General features: G+C 41.2%; 1 protein-coding gene across 1 annotated transcript in view; it reads right to left on the bottom strand.

The window, feature by feature from the left end:
- Positions 1 to 22,952, bottom strand: part of Wdr78 (WD repeat domain 78) — a gene marked incomplete in the record, with an annotated part of 61,991 nt that overhangs the window by 38,745 nt on the left and 294 nt on the right. The window contains 4 exon segments of the mRNA XM_013514439.1: positions 1,330 to 1,442; positions 2,921 to 3,099; positions 6,123 to 6,294; positions 22,895 to 22,952. Coding sequence (XP_013369893.1) covers positions 1,330 to 1,442; positions 2,921 to 3,099; positions 6,123 to 6,294; positions 22,895 to 22,935 — 505 coding nt within the window.

Here is a 22,952-nt window from a genome sequence, read left to right as displayed (position 1 = left end):
AGCCTTGGCCACTGGGCTGAAGTAGTATTATGCTGCTTTAACATTGTTCTTTACCTGCCCCCTTTGTATAATGGACTCTTTAGAAGAAAGTCAAAAGGAAAAGCCCATACTTACAGGATGGGGGTTTGAGCTCCACCTTGAGAAAGGAATATCAACATAAATTATTTAGAACTCTTCTGTGTAGGAGAGTTGTCTAGTCTCCACCCTTTGCGTATTCAGTTATTTATATCAGTAGGGACTCATGGATATTTTATAATTTGAGTTATGCTACGATACTGCGCTATTCCTTTTGTGGTGGAAATTGTTACACCTCTGGCTGATGGGAGCGCCTCCTGAGGGCTGTGTGTCCCTTACTCCACGCACACCCCTTTGTAGGGTTGTTTTGTTCAAGCACTGCTTCACTTTCTACCTTGTCTTGTATGTTTCCTGCCCTGTCCTAGAATCATCTCTTATGATTTAGATCTAAAATGGTCCCCAAAGCCCCCTGCGTTTGGAAAATGATTAGCTCATGGGCTCCGGCGCTGACTTGCTGTTGGGAGGGGGAGTGTGCTTGGAAGAGGTGGTCACCGTGGGCTGCCCTGGAAGCAGGAATCTCCCTCCCAGCTCCGCCTGCACTGGGCTTCCCGGCTGCCAGCAGGTAAGCAGCTTTCCTCCGTCAGAGCGCTTCTACCATGCCGCAAACCATTCAAAGGCTGAAACTTCTAAACATGAGCCAGAGCAAACCTCTCCTCCTTTAAATTACAGGTATTTGTCCCAGTGCTGAGAAACTAAAACTCCGGCATTTTTCCATAGACCCCTGGTCCCTTTTGCTGGAAACTAGTATTAGAAACCAAAATCTAAGCATTCATTTACTGCAGGTACCTTCCCTTTTTCTCCAACATGCTTATTCTTCTTTCTGAGTACTTGAGATAAAAGCAGTATGGTTTTTTTTTTTGTTTGTTTGTTTGTTTTATTTTAAAGATAAAAGGAGGGAAACATTAACAGACATACAACATTTTACAACATATCACAAGCACAGTACAGACAATACAGAGTTACAAACAAAGTGGGAGGGAATTAACAATGGTGGTTGTATTACATATTGATATCTTCAAAAGCAGTATGGTTGTGATTTCCAAATGCTGGCTATGTGAGCATTATCAGGGGAGTATCACTCTGTATTTGTACACAGATTAAGATATGGGGAGATCCTACAATGCCGTACAGACTATGACACTAGCATTTAACAACCCCACAAATATATGAAAGAGTGTGTGTGGGGGGGGGTGCCCGTTATCATTAAAAATGAGTGAAGAAATAAGATTAAAGACAAAAGTGTACTTTTATTACCTGTAAAACTAGCCAGTTGTTCACGTTTATAGGGAGGTTCTTCTAAGTCTTCTGCCAGTGACTCAGTCGTTGATGCGCTTGACTTGGAAACTGTAGTGCTTCCTAAAGCTGACCTTCAGCAGTGAATGACAGCATTACCATTTATTTCAGTGCCTTTATAGGCAATCTATTTGTATGTCAACTGGAACATTAGCTATAGCAATCGGTACACTATAATCTTATCAGCAACATAGATCAAAGTACATTGATCAAAATATATTGAAAAATATTGAGTTGACTTGAATGCTCTTTACATCAGAAGTGATTTAAAATATACTTCAGACTAGCACATGTCAAATTTATGCCTAAAGTCATTCAGAATATATTTAAAATAAAAGTATGTTCAAGACAAAACTCCAAAATAGAGCCCAGCCCTGTCAGCCTCTTCATTTCTATGACTGTTCTTCCCTAACTGTTTTGTCACTGTTTTTTATTTTTTAGTTCCTCAATCTTGCAGAGCTATCTTATCTCAGGGCCTGTTCGCTGTTCAAGTATCATCTTAAAAATGTGCTTTGCTCAGTTTTATAAGGGTCCTCTCAAACTGAAGTAAAACAAATCTATGGACTCAGCAGGAAATCAACAGAAAGAATCCAAAACTAATTTCCTTAAACATGTTAACATCACTCTGTGAAGTATATACTTTTTCTCCTTACCATCTCAATGGCCCACTTAAACAGTGGGACAAGCTTATTAGAATATCGTTTGTTTTACCTGGCATCCCCGTGCTTTCTGTCTGCAAATGTGGAGGCAGGTTGTACAGCAGTGTTCTGGTTTATATCTAGATGTCTCCACAAAACCTCATGTGCTCATGGGTGGGGCTTTTGGAAGGTGATTGGGTCCTGGGGGCTGATAGCTTACTTGAAGGTAGCAGGTAGAATGGTAGGAAGAGCTGGGTCATTGGGGGTGTGGCCTGGGTCTATTTCTTCCTGGCTCCTTCCTTGAGCTTTCTCTCTGCTTCCTGTCTGCCCTGCTGGGGACTGTTTCTCCTCCACCATGGGCCTCTGCCGTGCTGTCCTGCCCACTGTGGAGCCAGCCCACTGTGGACTGAAATCCTTGCCAGTTGTGAGGCAAAAGAAACCTCTCCTCCTTTAACTTGTGGGTGTTGGGTATTGTGTGTCACTGATGAGAAAGTAAGACAAGCAGTATATAACTGCTCTGTATTCTAAAATAATATAGAAATCAATTCCTAGAAGAACAAGGATTTTCATGAGAGAAGGGGGGAAAAAAGAAACCCATCACTTCCCATAAAACATAGCATGAGAGAAGCTAAAGAAACTAAGGAAAAATACTAGTGGGAATTTGCAGTCAACTGTGAGAGTGTGAATGGTAGCCCTTTCCCTTGGTTAACTGTGAAATCTTAAGTAAAATCTCTACACATTTTACAGTTATGTTTGGTGTGTGGGGGAACTCTTTACGTCATGCAGAGCCCTGCATCTAAGATGACACACTCAAGCTGGGAGACGACAACCAATTGATACCTAAGGTATGCATGTAATTTGAATGCAAATCCCATATATATGGTAAGAAAGAAGCTATGCAATAGTATATTTACCTTGTAAACTGCCCCATCATACTGGGATTCATTGTGTTCTGATACATGCTATAGGAGGCGATAATATCTGACCCAAGTGAGCCTTCTTGGGATGACAGTAGTTTAGTTGGCTTTGCTGTATGTGGATCTGGATTGTAAAGAGGTCTGGGAGTAACATCAACCCCATTTTTATCCAGCACCTGTAGAAATGTTTATTTAAAATGAAATAATTAAAGAATGCAGGTCTTCAAGGCAGTAGGACCTAGAAAATAGAAATGATATTACACAACTTTGTCCATCCATTATCAAGTGTTGTTTGTTTTTCCATTTTCTTAAATTCCAAGGTTAATGATTTCAGGTACTGTTTCTTTCTTTCTTGAGACAGGTTCTCACAGTGCTGGCCTCAAATTCCTGGGCTCAAGTGATCCTCTTGCCTCATCCTCTCAAATGGTGACCATGCAGGCATGTGCCACTACACCTGCCTTGTCATTCTTTTCTCTAATGTAGGGACTTAGATCTACAAATCTCCTTCTAAGCACTGCCTAAGCTGCATCCAATAAGCACTGGCATTCTGACTATCTATCATCTTAAATATTTTCCAATTTCCTTTGTAACTTCTTGATCTATTGATTTTGTTCTACAATTTGACCGCTGTAAGAGAACAGTATTATTTCTTTTCCCTTGCATGGAGTGGGTGTTTTCTAAGGTAGTCTCTTGACTTCAGTGGTAAATTTTCACTGTATTTGAAACTTTAACTGATTGCTCCCAAGCTTACCATACACATCATCTAGAACTCAGGGTTGGATTTACACTTGCTTAATTTCACTAATATATTGGAACATCATTCCTAGATAGCTCGGGATAATAATACCCTCAGGGGTATTATTTTTATGTATATCATATCTATTAGTATTGCAAATACAAAAGACCAGTGTTATGATTATTAACCTCTCACCTGTCAAAATTTCTTTAGTTCATTACACTTTTGCTCCCACCAACTCTCTTTATACTATTATTGTGTGATTATGTATATATTATTTTATACAATTGCTTTTCAGAAAAAGAGGAAGGTCTGATAATGGTGTTGTTATAGTTACAGAATGATGTTTAGCTGTACTTTTTATTCATATAGATGTTAACTATCACCTGGAGTTACTTGCTTTCGATATGTAAAACTTCCTTTATTTCTTGTAAGGAGACTCTTCTGCCAATAAATTCTCACAATTCTTGTTCATCTGGGATAGCATTTCACTTTACTTTTGAACCGCAGCTTTGCTAGATATAAAATCTGGATTACTTGTTTTCCTTTGAGCACTTCACTATTTTTACTGTTATTGTTTATTGGTACCATTTAAATATACATAATGATCATATTCATCATAGAGAATTTGTACCGTACATGCCAATACAAAGAATCCACTAGGTAAGACCAGCAGTTAAACAGAGGGAAAAGAAAGGAAACCAACAGCAAGAAAATAACATGACAAGGGTAAGTCAATACATATACCCATCATTGTAAATGCTCTCAATTTACCAACCAAAATAAATAGACTGGCACAATGGATCAAAAACCAAGACCTAATGCTATGCTGCACACAAGAAACACATTTAACTGAAAAAGAAATTCATAGACTGAAAGTCGAAGGATGGAAAGCAATACTTTATGCAACAGGACCCGGAAAAAAAGCAGGGGAAGCTATTCTATTTGCAGAAGAAGTGAGCACTTCCTTTTTATACATTGATTTCCTTCTTTTTTGCAAGTGGTGGAATTTGTTTATTAGTTTATTTCTATGTGTGTGTGTCTGTGTATCCTTTAGAGATTTCTACATGTAAGATCAAGTAGATAATTTTACTTTTTCCTTTCCAATTTGGAAACCTTTGATTTCTTTCTCTTACCTGATTGTTCTGACTAGGACTGTCACTACCATGTTTAACAGAGGTAGCAAAAGCAGGTAACCTTTCAATTTTTCATGTGTATACATGTATGTGGGTATATATATGCAGAGAGATCGTATATAATATATACACAAATATACAGTGTTCATGTAATAGTCTTTATATCTACATATATTTTCTTTTCTTGTGGGTAAATATCTAGAAGTAGAAGAGTATTATAATAGATGTATGCTTAATATTTAATAATGTGCCAAATTAATTTTTATTTTCCATATCTAGGATCAGAGTATTTAACATTTTAGGTCCTCTACAGATTGCAAACACTTGGTATGGCCGGTCTTTAACTTTAGTCATCCTCAGGGTTGGGGATTTAGCTCAGTGGCACAGCGCCTGCCTGGCAAGCGCAAGGTCGTGAGTTCAATTCCTGGTACTAGAAAAAAAACAAAAAACAAAAACAAAAAAAACTTTAGCTATCCTAACAGGTATTTAGCTGTACGTTATGATTTTAATTTGCATTTCCTTGGTGACTGACCTTGGTCTTTTTTCATATCCTCATTTACCATCTGTATGTCTATTGTGGTAATATAATTGTTCAAGTATTTTGCTCATTGTTAAAAATTAGGTTGCCTTAATATTGTTTTGAAAGCTCTTTATATATTTACAGGTCTATAGAGTTACAAGTACTTTCTAAGGATATGCTTTATGTTATATAAAGCATATGCCTTTTCCCCAGGATGTGACTTTTCTTTTCATTCTGCTACCAATGTCTTTTCCAAGGGCAGAAGTTGCAATTTTTATGAAGTCCAATTTACCAGTTTTATATTTTAGAAACTGTGCTTTTAATCTCCCATGTCAAAAACCATCATCTAGCCCAAAATTATAACATATATGTGTACATGAAATGTACTTTTATATATATGTGTATGTGTGTGTGTTATGCTTTGATTAAAAGCTTTAAAAAGTCTGACTTCATCAGTTTTCTAATATATGACAAGTCTTTTTAAGACATTTGCAATACTACACTGCTGAAAAGTAGATGATAGTAGTAGGGTATTAGCTGTAATTATTACCATAAACATGAGGTAAGGTCATTAATAGGCTTTCTTTATTCTACTCCTAAATTCTTCTTGTCAATAATGAGTTATAGGAGCCAATAGCCAATACTGTACTATAAGAAATGTTATGGGGTTAAAGATTCTAAGAAAATCAGTATTTCAATATTAGATGTGATTTTCTAAAAGCAGTACTACATTTTCTAACTTTAAGGTGACAATCAAATTTTTCATGATGCAATTTGAAAATATACCAGAATTCTAAAGAACATTACCTGTACTATCTTAGTGCTGGAAACATTCACTTTTTCTGTCATTTTCATCTCAGGTAGAATAACTAAGTTTCTTGATACACCCATTCTACTTTGATTTGCAGCAGCATATCCTTTCTTCAGATTTTCTTTTGCTTTTTCAGTAAAGCTAATAGACTTCTTTGATTGTAAGACACTAGTGGTGAATAAGGAAAATAAAGTATCATTCAGAGGATCTAGAATTGAAAAGAAAAACCAACCAATAATAAAAGAGAAAATTTTCGCTCAAAAATGTGTGAATAATCTACACATACAGTGTGAAATAATAATGATCCCTGGAGAGATTATTTTGTGTTAGCATAGTTTGAGAGGGTTCATCTACAGTATGTCACCCTTCCTCCCACAACCACCCTGGGGGTTCCTACTGACATCAGTCTACGCCAAGTCACACAGGCTGAAAGGGAAATAAATATTCCAACCATAGAAAGTCTATGTGGATTTCTCTGGGTCTTAGCTTCCTTATTTATAAAACATAGATAATAACTGTACTTAAATCATAGGTTATGATTAGGATTACATGAATTAATTTATAAAGCATAGTCAGGAAGTAGTATTATGTAGTAAGGACAAACAAGGGTACTGTGCAGATCCCTAGGGAGATTTAAACATGAGTAAAAACATAGGAAGGAATAATATATTCATGTCTGAACAAAGCACATAATAAGTTTTAATAAGAAGAGAAGTTATAGTTAAACTAAGTACCCAGGATAAAATTACAATTTTACTTTTGTATTTATTCTGTAAATTCTGTAAGACAGGACCTATATTTGTCATTTTATTCATTCTAGAACTCTATACTATAGACTTCTATAAAATGAGCATGTTCATTCCTTAGATGATAGAAATGAAGTACACTTCCAAACAATATGTTTACATTTAAATCCTAAAAGATCTCATAAGAATAAAATACTTCTTTTTTTCCTGGTACCGGGAATCAAACTCACGACCTTGTGCTGACCAGGCAGGCACTGTGCCGCTGAGCTAAATTCCCAGCCCCAAGAATAAAATATTTTTAAATTACAAAAATCAACCCACTTCCTGTATTTTTTTCTTCATAGCATTTACCACTACCTTACACTTTGTTTCTTGCTTTCTCTTCCTCCACAGACCGTGAGCATGTTCAGGACAGGAACTCTCTTACGCATTACTGTGTCCTTAACACACAGTGATACACAGCATGTATCATGCATACTAAATATTTTTTAAGCAAATGAGAAAATGAATTCCTTTTGTACATTATCTTCAATTTATATACTTTTAAGGTAGCCAAACATACCCTCCTTCCACTAGTTTCTAAAGGAAAGATTTTACCCTCAACATCATTAATAAAAGTATCAGGCTGGGGATGTAGCTCAGTGGCACAAGCGCCTGCCTAGCAAGTGCAAGGTCCTGAGTTCGATTTCCAGTATCAAAAAATAAAATAAAATAAAATGGTACATTAATAAAAGTATCAAAAAGTATCAATCATGTAAAAACCCTAGATTATTTCTCTAGCATCTTTAAAGACTCCTTCTGTCTCTTGCAAGCTTGTCTCAATCCTTTTCATCTTTGTTTTCCTCCTTTGGTGAGAGGTGACGGTGATGTTTTTATCCAAGATCTGTCTTTTAGCCACACTCTGAAACAGCCTCTTACTGCTTTCTCAGGAACTCTTCTCCATCAGTAATTTCAGGTCTGCTATTCTAATTTTCCCATGAGCATATAATTATGCCCCAGTCACCCTCTCAAGGTAAACACATTTCGTTTAGCTGTGCCTTCCTCTGCCTATTACTACATGTCTTCTTTCTTTCACAGACAGTTTTCTAAAATATTAGTAACATATTCTATAAGAATACATTTTTGTGAATGGGGGGCTGTGCTGGAGATCTAACACAAGGCCACACACATACTAGGTAAGGGCCCTATCACTCGACTACACCCCAGTCCTGTCTACTTCTTTATATCTCTTGCTGTCTCCATGATTCAGTATAGCCTAGCTCTACTCACTTCTACTGCATAAAATCTACTTCCATTAAAATCACCCATCCCTTCAAATTGTTGAATCCAAGGTATTCTTTTCAGTACTTATCTTTGTAGCATCTGAAAGTTGACTGTTCTCCCTTCTTGAAAATTGACTTTCTGTAGCTGGGCATGATGATGCATGCCTGTAATCACAGCACTTGAGAGGCTAAGGCAGGAGGATCACTGCAAATTTGAGGCCAGCCTGGTCTCCAAAGTGAGCTCAAGGCCAGCCAGAACTACATAGTGAAACCCTGTCTCAAAAAGACCAGAAAAAATGGTTTCTGTAACACTAGTTTCCTATTCATCAAATTCCTTGAGATGCATAATCACCAGACCTTTCCATTTTCTAGCAATTAACCTTTTAGACTTCTGTTCTCTAGTTAATAGAATCTACAATTTATCAGTTAAATCACTCTTTTGCCATTACCTTCAACTCTTAATTTCTTTCACTTGACCTTATGCCCTATTATCTTTATAAAATTCAATCCTGTCATTTGTTTCTGTTCTTAGAATCTTTCTTTGTAAATTACACCTAGAGTCAGATTGCAGTTGTCTATTCTTTCACTACACAGTCCCTGGAAAAATTTCGTAAAATCCATAGTTTCAACATCCATGTGTGATCACTAATCATTGCACGTCATCTGGACTGGATTGAGAAACACCCAGGAGATTATTAAAGAACACTTTTGCGTATGTCTGGGTGGGTCCTGGAGGTGTGACCTTAGGTACTGCAATGAACCCTGGCCCTTTCCTACTGTTTCCCTGCTTTGATTTCTGGTTATGATGAAGCGAGCAGCTTTGTTCCACCATGCATTTCTACCATGATGTTCCTGCCTTGGAGCTAGCTAACCATGGATGGAATCTCCTAAATCATAAGCCAAATTAACCCTCTCCTCCTTTAAAGTTGTAGATGTTGCATATTTTGTTCCATGAAATGGGAAACCTAACTAATACAGACAAAGTGGTACCAGGAGTGGGATCATTGCCATAACTGTGCCTGACCATGTGGTTTAGAAGCCTTTGCACTGGCTTGAGGGAGGAATTTTGCAAGATTTGGAGATGGGGCCTAGAGATGCTTACAACGCTATAATAAGCAGAGCATGGTGGGTGACTCTGCTCAAAGCTCAGAAAATAGGATGCTGATAGGAATGTGGATATAAAGACTAGGCTCTCGAAGTTTCTTTTGAGAACAAAGACTTCATCAGTAATTGGATAGAGACCATGTGTGTTATATTCTCTGAAATATTTTTTGACATTTTGACCATGTCCTGAGACTCTGTAGGAGGCTGAGATTAAGGGTAGTGATCTGGTGGAAGAAATTTGAAAGCCGCTCCACATTCTCACCATGGCCTGGGTACTGTTGGCTGCTTTTAGTCAGATTTACAGTGAAAATCTGAGACACAAAGCAGAGCATAAAAATTGGAAAAACTTAACTTTTGGCATCAAAGGAATCATGTAAAGCTGGGATCAAAGGAGGTGTGGTTGGTGAAGATAATAGCACCATTTAAAAGAACCAAGTACTTTGAACAGGAACAACAACAAAAAAAGATGCCCTGGGGGCATTCCAGAAATCATCACTCACTGTAGACCTCACTCACTGTAGGCTTAAGGATGCAAAATTAGCAACCTTTCACTAGCAAAGGAAAGCCATCTCTACTTGAGAAGACCTCCTAGAGAACTGGCTTCCACAATTTATTTCACTGTGCTTAGCCATCTAGATACATAGATGGTGTAGCCCTCATGGTCCAGGGTGGCCTGTCTACTGCTTGCACTGACAGCCTATCTTCAGGTCATCAATACAATGCTGGTTTTATCAGTATGCAGAAGGCAAGAGGTGTAGGATTAGGGAGGCTTTCACCCAGATTTTAAAGGAAGGCCTGGGAGGCCAGGCAAGGAGCCCCTGAACGGACAATGTGTGAAAGTGTGAGAATGAAGCCAAAGTTGCAGTGAAGACCCCAGGAAGTCAGAGGTGCCAGGGATGTGGAACAATTGCTAAGGTAAGCTGCAGGCTGAGTGGGACCAGACTAAAAGAGAAGCTATAGGACTTGTACCACCCATGCCCTCTAGATCTCATATCTCACCACCATGTGCCATGGATTTTGGACATGGAACCGCAGTATTAAATACTTGTTTTGCTGGGGTTTGGTCTTGTTTTGGTCTGATTCTCGTTCATCCTCCAATCCTCTGTTTCAAATGGAAATATTTAGTGTGTGCCATTTTATACCTTAGGATTATATAACTTGTTTCTTATTTTTCTAAGGATCTGTGGCTAAAAGTTTGTCTTGTGTCTCAAAAGAAACTTTGACACTGGCCTTTGAAAAACCTACAACTGAGCAGACATTGGGGAGAGAATTAGTGAGTTTCTGATTGTACATAGGATAGTGTATCATGTCAACCAAAATTATGAACTTACTGATATCTTTATTTGGTGATTAAGTATGGTTTAAAATATGTCTGGCTGTCAAGTTGGCATGGGTGGATTGTTGACCACTAATTATGATATGTAAGTCTGACTGGATTAAAGAACACCCAGGGATTTATTAGTAAAGCATAGTTCTGCATGTGTTATGAAGGTGTTTGAGTATTATATATGACTTGTACTCCCTTCCTTTCTTGCACTGTTCCTATACTCTGATCCTTAGTAGAGCTTTGCTCTACCATGCAGTTCTGCCATGATGTTCTTGACTTAGGGCCAGCCAACCATGGACTAAATGCCCTGAAACTCTGACCTAAATTAAGCCTGTCTTCCTTTAAGGTGTGGGATTTGGGTATGATGCCCCAATAATACGAATGCTAACTAATAAGCCCTTATATTCCACTTCTTAATGGCACTTTACCCTCATTACCACATCCCTTTTCTCATCCTCTGAAGATTTTATATCCTGGATCACTGGTTTTCTCCTCAATATTACACAAGGTACAATTATTGGATATTTCAAAATCCATGAGGGTAATTGTTCTACTACCTGGAACTCTTAGCTCTTTGAAATCTTCCTCACTTACCGGCCTTGCAACTTCACCTCTTACTTCCAGGGTCATATACTGGAACCTGGGTTTAGAAAGATCAATGATCACTTCCTATTTTCCAGTTTATACATTCTTTAACTCCAATATCAACTACCCTTTGATTCTATTGTGACCTTGTACACTTTGATTCTACCATATTTTAATCCCTTACCTGTCTCTCATGCTATCTCTCCCTTTTTGATCTTAAGGTTATAATTGATAGTTAACTATCATAATCACACATTACTTACTCTCTCACACCTTCTTCCCTTATTTTATTTCAATGTATTTTCTAGCAAAACCAAAACCAAAACCATGGTTGTTATGCCTTGTATCTAGATGTCCCCCCAAAGCCTCATCTGGTCATAGTTAGGGCTTTCCAGAGGTGGCTGGATCTACAGTGTGTGATGCTGGGATAAAGGATTAGCTCACTGATTTGTTTGGCATAGTTCTGGGTAGGGTGTCAAGGATTCCCCACCCTGGGTGTGAGTGCTACCGATCCTAAGGGTGGGTAGCCTTTGTGGAATGTAAGAAATAGAAAGATGGCCGTTGCTTGTTGCTTGCTGTTTGTTATTGCAGTGTTGTCTTCTGCCTGCCATGAACTGTTTCTCCTTTGCAATTCCCCTCTGCCATGTGCCACTCTGCCTTACGCCTGCCAATTATGGACTGAAACCGCTACAAACTGTAAGCTACAATAAACTCTTCCTCCTCTAACTCTGGATATTGGGGATTTTGTCTCGGCAATGAGACAAAAGTAACTACGACAATGGTTAATCCAATTATCCTCTTACTTTGAGCCTGTATCTATATATTAACTATGTTCCTAGCTCCTGTAATAATGAAACTTTAACATTAACCTTGCCTGTATAGATTCGACAAACCTTGTTCTGGAAAACCTGACAATAATATGCCTAAGTCACCCTTCTCTGGCTTCCTGGCTCCTTTGTACCCCCTTGGGGTCCTCCTCCTAGGAATGCACTTTTCAAATACACACCAATCAATCGTGAGTCCCCACTCCAAACCACCTGCCTATGGAATGCTCACGTTCTGGCCACAACACCTGCCCTAATGACTCCACACCCAAGTGCTAGACCAACACTTAGCCCCTGTACCCCAGAACCCGCTAAAATTATTCAAAGAAGCCAGCCCCAAACCTGTTTGCTCTGCCTTACCCGTTCCTTCTGGAAAAATCACAATAAAAGCTCTTATGCACTCCCCAATCCTCCCGACTCATTAGACACCTCAGTACTCCTTCCCTGTGACCTTGTGTGACATGGCATACTCTTTCCTTTCTCCCACCAAATGAGGAAGGATAAACTATATTTTCAGTGGTAATTATTTCCTGATATACTGGTCTTACTACTTCCTAAATTTCCTATTAACATGCTGTATTTAAACTCAACCTGTGCAGCTACATGAAATGAAGGGAAGAAAACAGAACACTTAACCATGATAACAGGACTCACTTCATTTCACTCACTTAGTCTGGGTCATTACTGTGCCTAAAATCTGTTCTTGTTTCAGTCTATAGTACTGTAAGATCACTACTTTTATACATTCTGTGTCTCAAATAATATTTCACACATAGCAAGACCCTGTCTCAAGAAAAAAATCAAGTAACACTACTTACTCTCTGAACATAATTTTTAGTTCTAGCTGATTAAACGAGAAAATGAATAAATCAGGTAATTTCTACATCCTCCACTTGTCACAGCTATGCATCTGCCTGTGTGTGGTGGATTAACAGCTTGTGGGCAACTTGTGACACCCAGTTGAACTGAATCAATGTGGTGCAGGATGTACAAGGCCCACCTGAGGATTGTTGCCAAAGAAACAAAAAGAAGAACTTGAGAAGAAGAGCTGTTGTTTCTCCTGCAGGAGCTTGTTGTGCTGGCTTTCCTGATGAACTTGGCTGTTCTCATCAGAGCTGTTTGGGACCTTGTTGTCACGGAGAATGGCTACAGGTCATTTTGTGGGAGCTGTGGTGCACTTCCTTGAGCACCAGACAAAAGTAACTAAGATAATGGTTAATCCAATCCTGGCTCTGGAGAGGAAATAGTGCACTGTTCAGTCTCCCAGAGAAGCCTGTCATGCTGGCGTTCCTGTTATGGACTCAGCTGCTCTCATCATCAGAGGGGCTCAGGACCTCATTCTTGCCAAGGATAGCTGTGGTACTCTTGGGGGAAGCTCTGGCCTTACCTTGAGCATTGCTTCCCGGCTCCAGTGCAGATCCCTCAGTCTGCTGGTGCACATCCTCCATCTCACTGGTGCAGACTTTCTAGTTTCCACCGCTGACCATTGGGCCTTCCCAGCACAGATCCATGAAACAGACTTGTGTGAGGCATTGTCATGGGCTCTAGGTCTTCAGCTGGACTCATGGAGGACGCTGCCATGGGATCCAGGCCCTCAACTGGATTCTCTGGGTCTTTAGAGTGTGGACGGATCTCCTGCACCCCTTTGTATATGACTCTTTGGGTGACTACTATAAAATAACCCTATAAACTGGGTGTCCTGTATCGTTTTCCTGGCAAACCCTGATGACAACACTGTGTCTGGGTCTCTATTCTCTATTTCTTTCCTATTAATATGTATGAATTATAGAAGTTAACGCTTCTGCATCAGCACTAGATTTTTTTTTTTTTGCTTATTCAAAAACATTGCTCTGCAATTCTCTTTTGCATAAAAAATCCTCTACAGGATTATTTGATTCAGTGTGTAAATATGCTATTAGTTCTCTTATCTTAAGCAAAGAAAAAACTGTTAACTTCATCTGTCATTCCAGCTATCAGTTAGTCAATTTATCATTAATTATAGCAAGCTGTTGGAAAAACTGTCTATAGTGATTTTTGCAGTATTTCTTTACATATGTATGCATGTATATTTATACACATAAATATAACTCTCTTGAACTTATTCTCATTAGGTTTTGTTCTTATATTCTACCAAAACTATTACCAAGGTTGTCACTTCCTCAATACTAATGATCATTTCAATGCTCTCATCTTAGCAGCATTTGATACAGATGTTCATTTCTTGTTGACTTTTTTTTTTTCCTCCTTTTGGTACTGAGACTGAACCAAAGAACCTTTACATGCTAGGCAAGTGGTCTTCCACTCAGCTATATGCCTAGTCCCCTTTTCAAAAAAATTTTAAGACAAGGTCTTGCTAAGTTGTCCAGGCTGATCTTGAATTTGTGATCCTGCCTCAGCCTTCAGAGTAGCTGGGATTATAGGTGTGCACCACCCTGGTGACTTTTTTTTTTTAATCTTGGATTGCAGGACACTCCTTTTACCTGGTTTCTCACTTGCTTTTTCTAGTTTTTTGTCTTTTTCCTTTGTTTTAAACAATTTAAAAGCAAATTCCTGATCCCATCTAGCTCCTTATATATTTCCAAATGATGAACACTTTTGAGCATAAGTAGATGGACGTGACTTCCACTTATATTCGTGTATCTTTCCACAGTGATCTGCCATTTCTAACCAGCTGGGTGTACATCTATAGCACAATCAGTCACCTTACATCTTTTTTTCAGCAAGGAAAACACTGACTCTGAAGAGTAAAGACGTAACACAACTAAATGGGTACAATGAGAACCTGCCATCACACTCCTACCCAGTTAAGATAACCACCCCTAATTCAGGAAAGCTTGTTCATCTTTAGGCAGTACTTGCTGTTGAACCTAGGATCTAGAAGAACACCTTTGCTGTTAATTAGGCACCAAAAGGCAGAGCTACATCTTTATTTTAGCCACAAATTCCTAGAAAATAGGCTTAAGCAGCTCAGGTTCCTTCCCATTGGTCCTCACAGCATACTTCCCTGGGTGAGGCAGGCTGCTGTATGAGGTGAACCCAGGTACCTTTCTCTCTGGCTTCTATCTTTTGTTTACAATGCCAAAGGCATGCTGGGTAACGCTGTAGATGCTTCCAGTTCTGCCATGGTAATATTTATGTGGTATTCTATTTTGAACAGTACTCATTCCCTTGATGTCTACCTCACCTTTTCTATAGATTTGCACATTGTGCCCAAAGAAGGAATACTGTTTTCTAAAAGAGCAATCATGTGCTGGACTCCTCTTCTCTTTTCCTTTGGGCTGATCATTTCAGTGAAATACTGGAAGACAGGGATTCTGGCCAACAGCCTCTGTATAACTCACTGTACTTCTCTTTTCTGTCTACACTCACAGCCTAATGAATCATTCAGCGCTATTACTTAAATACCATCTCAGTGAAAATGACTCTAACTGGACCTTTCCTCTAACCCTGGGCCCATATACCCACCTGCCTACTTGGCATGTCTAACTAAAACTACACATGTACAAAACTAAACTCGACTTAACCTCCACTACCACTACGATGTGACTTAGCCAAGCAAACCTACTCCTCTTGTAGTTCTTCCAGTTTGTTAAAGGACACTTTATTCCTCCAGTTGGTGAGTGGGAAAAAAAAATTCAAACTACCAAGAGTCCACTCATCTGTCAACAGCCTTGTCATTACTCTGCTCCAAACACTACCCTCCCTCTCAGGGATTACTGCCTTGGCCTTTGAATTCTTCGTGCTTAACCTTGGTTCCTGGGAGTTTGTCATCCATGCTGCAGCCTCAGTGACTTTTTAAAGCATAAGATCCCATCGCTACTGTGCTTGAGGACTTCATTTCCCAGCTCATTCAAAATAAAACCCCAGGTACTTACTCTGATCCAAAAAATCCTGACTCAGTGGTGGTGAACCTCCTAGAGCTTTCAGTGATAACAAACGGCCTACTGCGGCACACGTGCCATGGGTTTGCCATCACTGTGACCTATAGGCGTCCAGTTATGCCCTGATTTCATCTGCGCTCATCCCTCCCATTTACTCTGCTCCAGCCACTCCCACCTTCGTACCAGGCACATTTCACACGAGAGCCTCGGCACTGACACACCACCAGAAATGAACCTTACTATGCACGTGCATCACATGCTTAGCGGCTTCACTTTCTTCAGGTCTCCACCAACAACCACCCTTTCAATGTGACTTCCTAGCTCCCCTAATGTCAGATATTCCTGTTAATTTATATCCTTTTGCTTTATTTTTTTCCTTAGCATTTCTTGCTATCTTACTGTTTATCTTTTCCCTACCTTGTGAATCAGCTTTTCTGTAGAATATGCTACATGAGGGTAGGCATCGGGGCTGTTTTATTTCCTGCTGTAGCCCTAAAGCCTGCTATTGTACCTAATGTGCAGCAGGTGCTCAGTGGTATTTGTTGAAAGACAAGCATTCCCCAAATCATTACAGCCAACTTAAAACATTCTTTCATCTTCAGTCAGATGTTTAACAGTTCACATCTGGCCTACACTGAAGAGATGTTGATAGAATTAGTGGAGGTGAAAGAAAGGGGCAGTGAGAGGACAAAACGCACGCTGAGCGCGATCACTGTGAACGTGCAGACAGACCAGCATGCAGTATACTGAGGGAATTCTAAATGACTCAGTTAGATGCATAAAGGCAAACAAAATTAAGGTTTAAAAGAAACCAGGTAAGTTTTAGGAGTGTCTTTACTACTTCATAGGAAAAGTACGTGATCAAAGCTATGCTTCAAAAAACTTGGTGGTACACAGAACACAAAAGAAGAGAGACAGCCATTAGTTAAGACTCTGTGGCGATAGTCCAGGTGAGAAATAATCGAGATCTTCTTTGGTGTGGCAAATGTGAAATAAAACGAATGCAAGACACAACAAGGACTAGGCAGGTCCTTCCTATTCTGTATTTTGATGCTTTGACATTTGGGCTTCTGGAGGGACTGAACTGTAGTAGCCCAGCCTGAAGCACACCTTTCACAGGCAAGCTAATCAATCCAATCCACCATCCCAACCACCTCCTTCATCAGATTCCCATAGGGCCCTTGCCCACTTGCCATCACCCAGGGAAGGTGAATCCACTGAAATTCTTCAAACTAAACACTCTTAAACCTGCTACTTACGTGCCCAGGTTCCGCCTGGCTCCCCTTCCTTCCCGACGTGGTGTCCCTCACACGCCTCCCACCCCATGTACCATGCCCTGCCGTGCCCTGCCTCCTGTCCCTAGATCAGTGGGCAACAAGCTCCTTCCTCAGCGACAGTCAACTCTGGGTACCCTTAAACAACAGACAGAATTGATAGGACTTGGTCATTTTTAATACCAATATATTTTTTCTAAGTGAAAGCTTATTATACTTCGTGCAGTAAAGAACAGCCAGGTAACTCATCCAGTAGTTCATAGACTATGTGTTCTTGGGCGAGTTGCTTAATCTCTGTTTCTTCCCTTTGCTGAAAATTGAGGTTAATAATACTATTTATCTCATAGAGTTAGGGTGCTTGATTGGATTTTACTTCTAAAGCACAATGATAAAAAAATGAATAAAATAAAAATCTAAACAAAAAAAGTAAAGGCAGTGGGGCCAAGGAGAGAAATTGGGGGCAGGAAGGAAGAATCAAAAAGGCACGTAGACTGGCAAAAAGCGACCGGTAAAGTTGATGGTTAGGGAAATTAAGAAAATTCTGGACAAGGGGAATAAACACTGGCAAGTGCTTCCCAGCGATAAGAAGGTGAATCTGGTGACTTGACACCTTTGGGTAGTTTCTAAACATTGGTGACTAAGAATCCCAAGAGTTACAGAGTAGACAGACTTTCTTCTGGTTTCCAGTCCAATGAACAGACCTGGAAAGTCTTTGTTCCTGTCATCACGGAAAGAAAAAGCCTGAATAAATAAGATCAACAGTTCTCAGATCTGAGAAGAGGCAAAAAAACTGCCTTGAAAATTGGAGGCGGTGAAAAGAGAACACAGCTTAGAGAAAGCAAGAACTGCCAGTGGGGCCAGACAGGAGTAGGAAACTTGAAGTGCAGCACAGTGGTTGCTGAAGACTGAGTGCAGACTAGCGTCAGAGACAAGACCTTCTGGGTACCCCGCCTCGGGGGGGCCCATACTAGTCCCGCATAACTGGGTTACAACTGAAAGACCTGCAAGGCCCTGATGCATTCTTTCTCTCTCTTTCATTTCTTAAGACAGGGTTTCACTATGCAGTTCTGGCTGGCCTTGAGCTCACTTTGAAGCCCACGCTAGCCTCGAACTTGAAGTGATCCTCCTGCCTCAGCCTCTCAAGTGCTAGGATAACAGGTGTGTGACACCATACCCAGCCTTTGACTATTTCAAAAGGAGTCTCTACACCAGCATATCTATATTTATCGTAGGGCAATTCACAATACTCCAGGTATGGAATCATCCCTAGGTGCCTGTTAACAGATGAATGAATAAAAAAGTATGGTAGATACACATAATGGAATATTATTCAGCAAAAAAGAACATGTGCAGGAAAATAGATGGAACTGGAGAGAGAACATCCTGTTATGTGGAATAAGCCAGACTCAGAAAGGGAAGCTGCACACGTTTTGCCTAATGCGTGGGATCTAAGGGGCGGGGGAGACTACCAGAGAAGAGGAGGGGAATCAGGGAGCGGAGGGAAGGGAAGGCAAAGGTGGACCAAGGTGGGAGGCAATGATCAAGGTATGTTATACGCATGTGAGGAAACACCACGATGAAGCTCAGCAGTCTGTAAAATTCATGTGCACTAATACAAACATACTGGAAAAAATAGGAAAGGAGTATCCAGGGGAACGTAAAACACAAGAGACAAACAAGGATACTGAAAACCGAAGCCTCAAACTCTTAAGCAAACAGGAAACAAGATCTACATTCACAGACACACAAACACAAAAACTCACACTAACGGTCAATTTATCTTACCACCTCATACAGTATGTTCTGTTTTCAACAACAACAAAATTCTAAGGTGTATCAAAAGGCAGAAAACAACGTGAAGAGACAAACCAAGCATCAGAACCAGGCTCAGATATGGCAGAAGCTTTGGAAGTGTAAGACCAAGAATTTGAAATAATTTTACTTACTATGCCGAGGCCTCTAATGCAACAAGTGAGTACCAGGTAAGAACAGGTGGCTGACATAAATGTACGAAAACTCAAAGGAAAAATAAAAATGAAGTGAGGGAGTGTAAAGAATCAGAATAAAGGAAACAGGCAGAGAAATGTAAGGGAAAGGCTGAACAAAGAGCCAGTGGTTGTTTTAACCACAATGGGATAGCTCTCCAGTGTTGTTAAGCCCAAGGGCTTCACTTGTGAAAAATTAAAGTCAGAAAGCAGAAAGTCAATAAATGCTTCAAGAGATCCTTTACAAGACCTGGTATAAAACCCAAAAGGAGGAAGATGAGAAATGACATATTACGTCAAGCCAACAGGTCGTAAATTTTAATGTCTTTGACACTTTGTTTTCTTTTTCTTTTTCTTAAATGCTGACGAAGTTTATTCGAAAAGTAAAAGAGTGAGGGAGAAACTGGCTCTGCAGAGGGAGAATGGGCCAAAAACAAAAATGAGAGAGAGAAAAAAAATAAAGTACGGGCTGCACAACACAGGGCAGGCTGTCATGAGCAAAGCTACCACAGCTGACACTTTGTTTTCCTTAGATAACGTGGCTGGATTTCTCAAAACACAAAGGTTATACTACTTCCCCTCTCACAGGCTTTCCTTTCATCAATCTGTGATAAATTTGTCAGTAAGTAACTCCAAGGGTGCGGTGGCACACGCCTGTAATCACAACACTCATGAGGCTGAGGCTAGAGGGTCGCCCCGAGTTTGAGGCCAGCCTGAACTATACACTGAAATCCTGTTTGAAGAAGGAAAAAACCAAAAATTCCAAGCACATTTTTCTGATGCCCTGAGGTACTTTGAAAATTTTGACTTTTGTTTTAAGTTACCAGAATTCATCTTAATTTCACTTTGAGATTTCCATAGTTCGAAGTGAAAACGAAATTCTGAAGCCCAGCTCTGGTGGTTTACCCTTGGCCATCTCCATGTGACCAGCTCTGGGATCTGCACGGGGTTGACAGCACACTTCCGGATGTGTCCAGTGGGTCCTGGTGGCGAGGCCTTGGGGCTAGGTCTGGTCCCTGCCCTCTTCCCCTCTCTTTGTCCTCTGCTGGTCCTGGCCATCATGAACTCAACAGCTTTGCTTCACCAGGCCCTCCTGCCATGATGTATTTTTGCCTTGGAGCCAGCAGACCATGACCAAATTCCCTTGGAACATGAGACAAATCAGAAGTCTCCTCAAGCTGAGTGTGGGGAACTGTGTTGAGCAATGGGAAAGTTGACTAACGTCATATCCTCATGCATTCCTCTGCTCAGTCAGCAAATATTTATTGAGCAGGTTCTTCATTCTAGGCAGAAGAGGACATGGCAGGTACAAAACGAAAATCGTTGCTCTCTGGGAGTACCACACCTGTGTTAGTCACTTTCCCATCATGGGGACAGAATACCTGACACTTGCATCTTACAGGGGGTGTCCCTGTAGATCTTCATGCACTCACCGGTAGGGCTTTGGGGAGGTGACTGGATCATGTTGGTGCAATACTGATCACTAGCTTAGTCCACTGATGAGTTTACAGCGCCACGTGATTTGCAAAGTGAGGCCTGCCTGGTTGGAGGTGGGTGACTGGGGGCATGGCCTGGGAAGATTTATCTCCTTCCATGCTCCCTTGATCTCTGTTCTGCTTTCTGCTGCCACAACATGAACTATTTCTCCTCTGTGATGCTCCTCTGCCATGCCAGTCTACTTTGGAGCCAGCTGTCTATGGACTGCAACTTCTACAAACTGTAGACCCAAATAAACCTTAAGATATGGATACTGGGTACTGTGTCTCAGTGATGAGAAAGTAACTAGCGGGGGAGAGGTTTACTTGGCTCATAGCTTTCGAAGGTGCACTCCACAGAAGGTTTCCTCCAGTGCAGAAATGGTGGTGGATGGGCCTGGCAGAGGAAAGCTACTCGAGTCGTGGCTGTCAGGAAGCAGCCATGGAAGCCATGTCAGGAAGAGAGTCAGGGACAGCACTACACCCCCAGAGCTCCCCTCTTCCAAGCAGGCCCCACCTTCTAACAGCACATACTGCAATGAATTCATAAATAGGTTAATCCATCGATACGTATAGCATTCCCATAATCCAATCATCTTCCCAAAGTCCCACATGAACACGTGAGACTCCTGGGGAACAGGTTAGATACGTTCACTGTAACAACTCCTTAGCTGCAGACAGCTTAATAAACCTCTAGGTAATACACCTACAGAGGTAACTGCATGAGAAATGAGGCAGAGGTAAGGGGTTGAAACGCTGTGAGTGCTTTATGTATGGTGGCATCTGGAAGCCCAACATTCCAAAACACAGCACATGCGCAGGCACAGAAATGGGAATGTCCTGTGCAGCGTGCTGAGGAACCCATCTGGAGTGGAGCTGCCCGAGGGGAAGAGCTCAGAGCCAGACCCTGGGGGGGCCTGTAAGAATGTGCGCATTTACTCTGCAGAAATAAGCAAAACTTGAAGGCTTTGAGCAGAAGAGCCACATATTACCACGTGGAGGGTGTTAGCCAAGAGATTATTCGGGCAGCTAACACAAGGCAAAATGCCTTACCCAAGAGTGGTAGATGGTCTGGGTGTATTTTGCACGTAGCAAGCCCTGATTGTGTGGGAATACGAGAGAAGTCAAGGGTAACTCTGGGGTTTTGTGTTTTTCCCTCCTGAATAATTGGAAGAGTGAAATGTGCCACTTACTGAAGTGGGAAAGATGAAACTAGAAAGGAGGGCGAGTTAAATTTACTTTTGCATGTAAGTTTTAAGATATCTATTAACTTCTACTTGCAGAGTTTTTAGAAGTCTATTACTTGGAGAGGTCTTAGAGCTAAAAACTTCTGAATCACCAGTACAGGCAATTTTCAAAAGGACAAGAAAATACCGAAAAGAACAAGTTTAAGGAATGACACCACCGACAAAGGAATATTTATTATATGAGAGATGAGGAAGTACCAGTTAAGTACTTTTAAAAGATCTAGGGAAGGGCGGCATCCCAGAATGAACTACAGATTTCAAAATTTAAGAGGGAATCAACAGGGATCAAAGCTGCTCCCGGACCAGTTGCGAAGCGGAACCTATTACATTTACCTGGATGGCTCTTAATGACTATCAAAAAAGCTTCGGGGCACAGCGCCTGCCTGGCAAGCGCAAGGTCGTGAGTTCGATTCCTGGACCGGAAGAAAAACAAAAACAAACAAACAAAAAGCTTCATCGGTGAAGTGGTAGGAAGGACAAGTGCCTCGGTTACCTACTCGAGGATGAATACAAGGTTCTCTCCCAAGAACTTCCAACACGTTCCGCTGAACACAGGTGAAGCGAGTTGGAGGAACGTGGAGAAGCGAGGACAAAAGCGATGCGGAGCTGCGGAGGTCAGAACGCGGGGGAACTTTCACGAGGCCCACTGCAAGGAGTGAGACAAGACGCCTCTCCAGTCTTGTTCACCTGCCGCAGTGCACAGAATGCTGGAAACGGGAGAGGATGATACGGGGAAGCACAAAATTCCCGCGGAACCGAGCACTGAAACGTTCGATCTGGTGGCACCCGGCGGACGCGCCTGAGCATCTGGACACCGCGGGAGGCATGAGCTTGGGGGACGTCTGCAAACTGTAAACACAAGCGCACGAGCAAAACCCAGCCGCGCTAGGAGGCAGGGAGATCCCAAACAAAGCAGCTCTCCGGGGAGCAGGCGCAGCGGTGTCACAGCGCCGGGAGCTGCGGAGCGCACCCAGACACCCGCGGTCACCTGTCCGATCCGGGTCGGGACCCTGCGGCTCCCGCGGGCCCCCGCGAACCAGCCTCGCTTCGGAACTTACGAGTGGCTCGGCGACTTGCGGCCGCTGCTCGGAGAGGGCATGGCTGCGGCCGGCTGTG

The sequence above is a fragment of the Chinchilla lanigera genome, unplaced genomic scaffold (genome assembly GCF_000276665.1).
Source record: "Chinchilla lanigera isolate Chin_1 unplaced genomic scaffold, ChiLan1.0 scaffold00022, whole genome shotgun sequence".
Classification (NCBI taxonomy): domain Eukaryota; kingdom Metazoa; phylum Chordata; class Mammalia; order Rodentia; family Chinchillidae; genus Chinchilla; species Chinchilla lanigera.
Note: the sequence above shows the minus strand (reverse complement) of the source record. Positions and strands in the feature narration are given on the sequence as shown.